This window comes from Pyxicephalus adspersus, chromosome 2 (assembly GCF_032062135.1).
Source record: "Pyxicephalus adspersus chromosome 2, UCB_Pads_2.0, whole genome shotgun sequence".
Lineage (NCBI taxonomy): Eukaryota > Metazoa > Chordata > Amphibia > Anura > Pyxicephalidae > Pyxicephalus > Pyxicephalus adspersus.
This window is the reverse complement of record NC_092859.1, coordinates 1,342,639-1,350,930: the sequence shown is the minus strand read 5'-3', so window position 1 is coordinate 1,350,930 and position 8,292 is coordinate 1,342,639. Positions and strand designations below refer to the sequence as shown.

The 8,292-nt window shown below is 40.4% G+C and overlaps 1 protein-coding gene across 1 annotated transcript in view; it reads left to right on the top strand.

Annotated features, from left to right (window-relative positions):
• The window catches only part of LOC140322667 (uncharacterized), a 9,420-nt gene extending 4,976 nt beyond the window's left edge, over nt 1–4,444 (top strand). The window contains exons 3-6 of the mRNA XM_072399215.1: nt 675–785; nt 1,698–1,755; nt 2,568–2,732; nt 4,066–4,444. Of these exons, the coding sequence (XP_072255316.1) occupies nt 675–785; nt 1,698–1,755; nt 2,568–2,732; nt 4,066–4,214 (483 nt within the window). The 3' untranslated portion in view covers nt 4,215–4,444. The remainder of the gene's footprint in view (nt 1–674; nt 786–1,697; nt 1,756–2,567; nt 2,733–4,065) is intronic.
• Nucleotides 4,445–8,292: the final 3,848 nt, after the last annotated feature.

Genomic DNA, 8,292 nt, shown 5'->3' with positions numbered 1-8,292 from the left:
CGGTCCGGTCGTTCGTTTCCAGCGACTTTCCTCGTTCGTCGGCGTCGTTGGTTACTTTTTTACGAACGATTTTTTGCCCAATCGATCGTTCATCGTTCGATTGGAACGATAAAAATTGGAAGTGTGTACGCACCTTAACACAATGCCTTTGGGTTATCTTTACTTTTCGATTGTTTTGCTGGAGAATGGTAGTAGCCACAAAGCTGGACTTCAATCATATCTGTGTTTGTTTAGCTTCAGGGGATGGGTATAAAGATAAGGTTGTTTTTTCCACCAGTTCATCTCACAAAGATCTCATACCGAAATCAGAAAATATTTTTTGTTCTAAAACATTTTGAAAAACAATTTGGAACAAAAATGAAACCACCACATCTAAAACTGGTAAGAGGCAATAGATGACATTTTTGGGTTCTTGGATTTAGATTCACTAAGGAAGTATAAAAAACCCCAATGAAGTATAAAAACAAGGCAAATTAGGATCAATAATACCATTGATTCCCTAGTCTGTAACAGGCCATGGCTACTATGGGGTAAGTAAAAGAAGGGTCATATGAAGCTTGGGAAACATTCCAGAAACTGGATATTACACTGTAGCTGGATGTATGGTCCCATCTTAGGTTACAGATTATCACATTGATCCGTGCACTGATCCTTATGTTCTTTTTGTTGTTCAGTATACAATCCCATCACCTCCAACCACAAGTGCCTTTGGACATTGCAGTGCTGACACAGCAAAGCTGACGTTGTCCTTTCCAGGAGGAAGTCTTAGCCTGACATTCCAAGAGGTATGGAGGCACAAACTGGGTGGTGGGGTGGAACGGATAGATGGGAGGGTAAATATGTCTTCAAGTTGAACTAGGCAAATTTACTCATTACACGTTTGTGATACAGTCTGTTAGTAGCAATACAGAGCAGATTTTGTCTTTGGAGTCCCCTTCCTAACATCCTGCTAAGAGATTATTATTAATATACAGTATTTGTATAGCACCAACATATTACACAGTGCTGTACAAAATCCATAGTCATGTCAATAACTGTCCTTCAAAGGAGCTCACAATCTAATGTCCCTACCATAGCCATATGTAATTACCATAGTCTAAGGTCAAATTTCTGGGGAAGCCAATTAACCTCACTGTATGGTTTTGGAATGTGGGAGGAAACCGGAGTATCAGAGGAAACCCACACAGAAACAGGGAGAACCTACAAACTCCATGCAGATAGTGTCCTGGCCAGGATAAGAACCTGCAACCCAGCGCTGCAAAGGCCAGAGTGCTAACCACTGAGACACTGTGCTGCCTTTAAGAAGGTGACAATGCTCTTTTATCCTCGGTAAAATCACACAAATGTCCTACAGCAATGAGATTTAAACCACATGAACAAAAGCTGAACCTTGTAAGCAGTGTTCTATGGGTTGTTCCAACCCTGTAAACATCAAGCCTTCTACACAGTTTGGCTTGTTAAAGGAAGTTTAAAAACAATGGATCTCTAGGCAGGATCAACGGGTAATTATACTGTCTCACAAGAAGAACTTACTAGGTGAGGCAAAATTATTCATGATTTGACTCACTGAGGAATTATAGTCTATCCAGCAGGTTCAGATGTGGCTAGGATGAGGAGTTTAGCCTACTAAGAGGGAAGCTATTAGAAAAGAATCTAATGCAAAAAATGTATTTATAGAAAATATATTTTTTTTTAAGGACAAGAAAACCAGTTCCTTTTATCTGAAAGCCGTCAATGTCGTTCTAAGGGGAAAAGGTAATACAACACAAAGTGCCAGGATATTATATACACACCCTTGAACCCAAAACAATAATGAGATGCTGGAGCCTTGAAGCACCCAAAGGTTCTTTTCCTTCTATCGGTTGGGGCCGTTGTTGTTGAGTTCCCATCTCTGCACACCAGCTATGAGTATTATGAGGGAATATCAGAATTCCTGCTCAATTATCATTTAATTTAGCATATAACAAGTTAGAAATTTCTAAAGAGCACAGAAACACCCAAACCTCCCAGCATGACAGAGAAATGTGGAAGTGAGATCTCACCCTTGAGAGTTTCCAACACAAATAGGATGCCGGGGTTGACTTAGCCTGTAGGGCTCCATCTATATGACTTTTGTGTGAGTGGACCATTTAGGCTGAGCTCTGTACATTTGTACGGGACCTAATCATGGAGACTTCTTTAGTTAGGCCCTGTTCCTGGGGGAAAACATTACAGAACAGGGAGCTTGTATGTTGCCTAAAGTTGTATCGTAGGGAAAAAAAAAGGATTTGTAGTGGTGTAGCCTGCATTCTCCCATTGTGGTCGTCTAGAAGTGAGACAAGTGCTGGTGAAGTCTATCACCCATGAAAGGCCCGTTATAACTTTGATTGGTATCTTTCTTTGTTCCCATACAATTTGTATTGTTGTTAGACATTGTTTCCTGATAGTCTAGGCAGGTATAATATCCTGGATCTAGCAATGTCTATCCTTGCTACCTAGTATACCAGGCTTATAGACATCACTTTGTCTTCCTACACTTGGCAATTGTGCTCAGACACAAACACTCATCTCTCTTTGTCTTACAACAGAGGTCTTCCTAAATAGTTCTTCCACTTTCAAAGAAATGGTGACACCACTTGGTCGTTCTTTTACTTGTGAAGAGGTGGACTTGGATTTCCAATTCACTGTGAAAGTTGTGCTCAGGGATGTCAAAGCCCAAGCCTTTGAATTGCCTGGAGGCAATTTTGGAAAAGGTAAGCTGAGCTTAGTATGATACCACAGACACTTATGCTGTAGCATTGTAACTTAAACTCACCATTGAGATCCCCAAACTGCAGAATAATTCAGGTAAATGTTTTTCTTGATTTGTAATAACTTTGCTTTACAATTACACACAGTAATGTCAGGAGGATTATTTTCCGATGCAGGGTCAATGCTCCGCTTTGCTTTACAATTGCTGACCTCTCCTCTTATGATGGCTGTTTGCCTGTCTGATCCTTTTGCTTAGCACAGAGCTAGACCTGTGTGCAGGACTTCTGTCCATACTTTTCACTTGCTGTTCCTTTCGATGTCAGTGACTGAAGTCCAGAGGCCAGAAATAGCTGTGAATGACAGATGGTGTGGAAGGCCAAACTTCCCCCAACATTTAGAGATTGCTATTCCAGTTTGAGACCTTGTGAACCAGTTATCATCTGTTCAAAATGTGCACCTCGCTCTAGGCCTCATTCTGTGTCACCTCTCCCTAGGCCTAGTACATACACATGTTCTGCTGCCAAGTTTTGAGTTCGCCAGATGAATTTTCCAATAACAATGCACACAAGCACTATATTCCACTCTTCTGATTGAGTGGTGGGGATGGAGTGAAGTACATAATAGATTGGAGATCCTGGTCAGATTCATTCAACGATTCGTACACAAGACATGTCCTGTGCACTTTTCATGAATATCTACCAACATGACTGGATCTGTCCATGTCCAAGAAATCCCAGAATCTGTCACTATTGATCAGATTACAATTGAAGATTAGCACATGTATAAGATCTTAAAAAGATTGTGTGTGAAAGGAATGAGTGAATGTGGGAAAAAGAGAATGAGAGAGAAGAGAGATGAATGAACAAGAACTGCTCAGAGGTAGTTATGATTGATGAATTCTCTTACAGTACATTTCCTGTTTCACCTTCAGAAGAGGAACTATCATATTCCCAGAGGGCCATGAACACCAACGTTGTGTGCTCCCACAATGCTAAATATTACTAGTCGAAAGAGGACAGAATTAAGAAAACAAATTATATGTAAAAATGTCTGCGTTATCCTTATATGAAGTTGTCATCATCCCCTGCACTAAATTTTGATATGAGGATCTCAGTAGAATGATCGGCTTCATCTGGTATTATGAGAAAGGTGTAAATCTTCCTTATGGACATTCTCCTGTAGAGTTGGGAAAGGTTGACCTGCTGTCAGATTACTTCGCCTCAGCTCTCCTTCTGATAACAACTCTAATCTGCCAATCTTATACATGCCAAGCTTCCACAGGGAATATTACAAATTTGTATAACGTTATAACATTGCACTTCTCTTCTCTTCCAGAGCTGAAATGCACCGATGCCAATTCTCGCAGTAAGACAGTACCCATCGTGGTGGGGATCGTCCTCCTGGTGCTGATCATAGTTGTGGTGGCTGCCTACTTAATTTCTCGTAACATCAGGCACAGATCTGCTGGGTACCAACCTCTGTGACACCGTCTGGGGGAACCAACACAACTCGGACATCCACCAATAAAGAATAAATCTATTGTTTTTTCTTTAACAGAGTACATTTTTTGTCTTTTTTACTTTTTGTGATTTTTTTGGTTTTCTTATCAACAATCTGCAACTGCTTAGAACTCACAAATGCTTTTTTTTTATGAGTGATTTGGAAAGGCTGTAGGGTATTTAAGTTTGTTATTTAAAATAAAGCGAAAATATTGGCGGTGTTCTCCGTTTTATTTGTGTTGAACTACGGTGAAGGATATCCTGAATCCACTGATTGATTAAGCAGACATGTGATCGACGTGGGGGGGGGGGGGGGGTATGCATGCATCCTACATTCTAGGGGAAGAACAAATGGGGGGAGTCAGTGATGGAGAAAGACATGGGTGTACCCAAGTTCTGCTCTAGGTGAACTTTCTGGATTGTTTAAGGTTACTTATTCTTTTAGATCTCAAGAAAGACTCTGGGGTTCACATGGTTTCTAACAGATTAGAAACATCTGCTATGTGTTTACAGGCTGCAATCCACTACATTTCAAAGGTGTTAAAATGTAGGCATTGAGTAGGCCGCTCCATAACCTGCCATTTTTTTATGAACAATTTCTTGGCTCCAGATCATTATTGTGTTGAAGCATTTCTGTTTGTACAAACTACTGTTATGCGGACAGTTTAGTCTTTGATTCATCAGTCAGCACATTGGTCCAGGCCGAGTCATTGTTTATAGGTTCCATAGAAGACTGTCTTCTTGATGTTTTTGTTGGCTTTTTCTGGCACACCTCAAGTGCAGAATTAATCGGTGCAATCTCCTAATTTTTACCCTGATTGTTGCCGTGAGTTACCCACAGATCCTGCTGAATAATGTTTGGAATCGTGGAGACTTCCTTTTGCTTCCAGATTTTGGCCTTCTTTGTGTGGAGTATGACATTTGCTGGCATGGCACACAATTCATAAACTTTGAGGCCATATTACAACAGTATGAAATCTATATTTTGTCTTGCTGTTATGTAGAAGCAGGAGCTGTACGTTGACATCAGTATGTTGTCAGATGTTCTGGTCAGCGAATGCCCAAGCTCAGAGGATGACCCTACTATATCAAGGAACAAATATAAACCATTCAAGGAAGCCAGCACAGTCACTGAGATATTCAGAGTTCTGCACCACCCCAGACATGACTAGTTCTCTCCAATTATCCAAACTTGGGTAAATTCTGAATATGTACCGCACTCACATTGCTCAGATGTGTTTAGGAATTGAATTGGTCTACCTCTGTACCAATCAATGTGATGGATTCAACTTTTGCTGCTTATCAATGTCTTTGTGTTCTGGTCATCTACCAATAACAGGGTTCCTTGGTACAAATTCAGAGATTTATCAAACTGTGCAAACCAGGAGTAGTACATAGAACACTCAGATTTAGTTTATTATTGTCGATGTCCACGCTAGGCAGGGTTTAGTTCACTTCCTGTGTTAACAGCTGTCATTTGAAGGGGAAGTAAATGGGAATTTCCCCAGTGGGGACACATAAAAATATCTTGACTGAGGTTCTAAATCTTAACCAGTTTTATTGCAGGCCACTTCCTGTTTTGTTACCTAGGTGAGAAATAAAAGACACATACAGCAATAAAAAAAAAAATAAAAATGAGAAAAGTAATGAGAAGCCTGTGGATTAAAACGCACATTTTTACCCTGGTGGACATTCCCCACAAGCCCTATCCTAAACCCAGCTTGCCCCTTTCCCCCCTGCGCTGTCTAAATGATTAAAGAGATTCCCTCATTATTCAGATAGCAGCTGCTTTTGTCATTTGATAGGCAATTTGGGGTAAAGCTTCCAGGGAGTGGCAGCCAAGGTTAATATCTGTGCTATAGTTCACTACTGTAGTTTCCCCCAATGTGAAAAACGGACACATAAAAAGACCATCGAAGTTTGCAACTTGTCCAGAACTGAAAGTTGCAGAAACATACACATACCACTAGGTGGTGCTGTGCTCATTTCATTCACAATTAATGACATTTGTACTGTTTGTGAAAGCTAATGCAGCACCAACCCGTGGGCAAATTAGGAACGACATTAAACTAAACTAATTTATCTGTACACTCACTCATGTCTGCTTAAAGCAAAACTAAACCTTTTTTTTTTTTTAAATATGGGGGGCGGTTAGCAGTACGGACTGCTGAATACTGAAGCAGCTCTGAACCTTACCTAAATCATCCCATCAAAAAAACAAATAGATTTTTTTAGGCCTCAATATAGTTAACCATGTGTTCGATCTGAACATGTCCCAACCTTACCTGCCTGATCGCAATTTATTATATAAACCTCCTGCCCCTTTTCCATCACTCTGTTACCATCAGCATGTGGGAAAGTTATTCAGTCCTGGTAGCTGCAGGAGAAGGCGGGTTATGCCAGGTATCCCAGCTTCTCGTACTGAGCTGCACATGCATGGATCAGTGATTTTTTTACAGCAAGGGAGAGCGATCAGGGTCAGGTGTGCAGGGTATTTCTAGGGTGGTCAGAGGGCAAAGAAGCAAGTATGGCATTGAAGAGGCATTAGCATATGTCCAGCAAAGTGAGCCTTGTATTTGCCCAGTATGGAAACCATGAAATATGTTATTAGTTAAAGGTATGATGGTCTGATGCACTTCACATCTCCCCCATAGGCCCTGGATCCATTTCCTACCACATTGAAGTTTTGGATGTTCCAGACAATCCAACCAGTGATGATGGAAACTCAGATATCTCAGCAACAATGTCCCAAGGAGATAGAAGAAAAAGAGCATTTAAGTCCCTATGTCGTGGGATTGTGCTAGATCGATAAGCACATTTACTCACTAGTCTGAGATGCTTCTGATCATTGTAGATATGACCTGCAGTTGACCTCCCTGATCCAAGCTTCCTCCACAGGCAATTCTGACACAAAAAGCAGCTTTATTGGGACAACTGGGAATTATTTGACTGACTTTCCTCCACGTTTTTTTTACGATTCGTCAGCTTTTACTGCAATAAATAGTCAGGGATTCTTTTTCTATTGCAAAGCTGAAAGTTAAATACTGGAATCCTCAATATTTGCTGCGTTCAGCACTTGTAAGAACAAACTTCCTCTACAGAGTGCTGCGTGATTAATTTTGAAACCGGTGTTGCAAAACAGGGTCAGGATGACTGAAAAAGGGAAATTGCTTGTAGGAGATAATATTCAACGTGACAATCACAGGAACAATGGAGCTCCAACACAAGAGTGGGCAAAGGCCACAACCTTGGTTACATTTTAATTCTTCTGTCCAGGTTTAGAAGATTGAGTCTCACCTAGAGCTAAGAAAACCAAATTCACAGATGAAATATAGAAATGTAATTCTTATTTCCTGACATATATTAGTTATGCGCAGCCAGTATTCCAACCTTACTTTTCTCTTTTGCAGTTAAAAGGAATATATTGTATTTGTTTATTCCTTGCAGGACCACAACATACAAACAAGTAAGGTAAACATGAATGTTTGTATATTATAATGTTGAACTCCCCTGAGCCAGCAGGTGGCGCCTCAATTCCATTTTTAACAAGTTCACAGCCTCTCCTTAGCTCCTTTGTTGAAAAAAAGCCTGTTGTGTACAGGGCTCAATAGTTCAAACTGCAATTTACAAACACAAGTAAATGACAAAGTACAGCGACTCTATGGAAACCTAGGGCCCATTCAAACCATTATGTGGCCCATTCACTAAACAAGACTTGAACGTGAAGAAAATAGACCCTATTGTCATAGTATGCTTTAATGCAGTGCCCTGTAATGGGTACAAAAGCTACGGTGTTTTCCCAAAAAATAAGACAGTGTCTTATATTAATTTACCTCGCATTAGGGATTATTTTCAGGGGATGTCTTATTTTCCTAAATGTACAAAAATCTATATTTATTCATGTACAAAAATGAGACGGGTGGCAACAAAACAATGACAGTTACCAGAGGTTTCACTACCATAGAAATCACAGAGCCCTCCAGCAAAACTTTTGATTGCCCTCCCCGAAAAGAAATTGTGCCCCCACACAATATCATATACCCATATGTGCCCCCACATATTA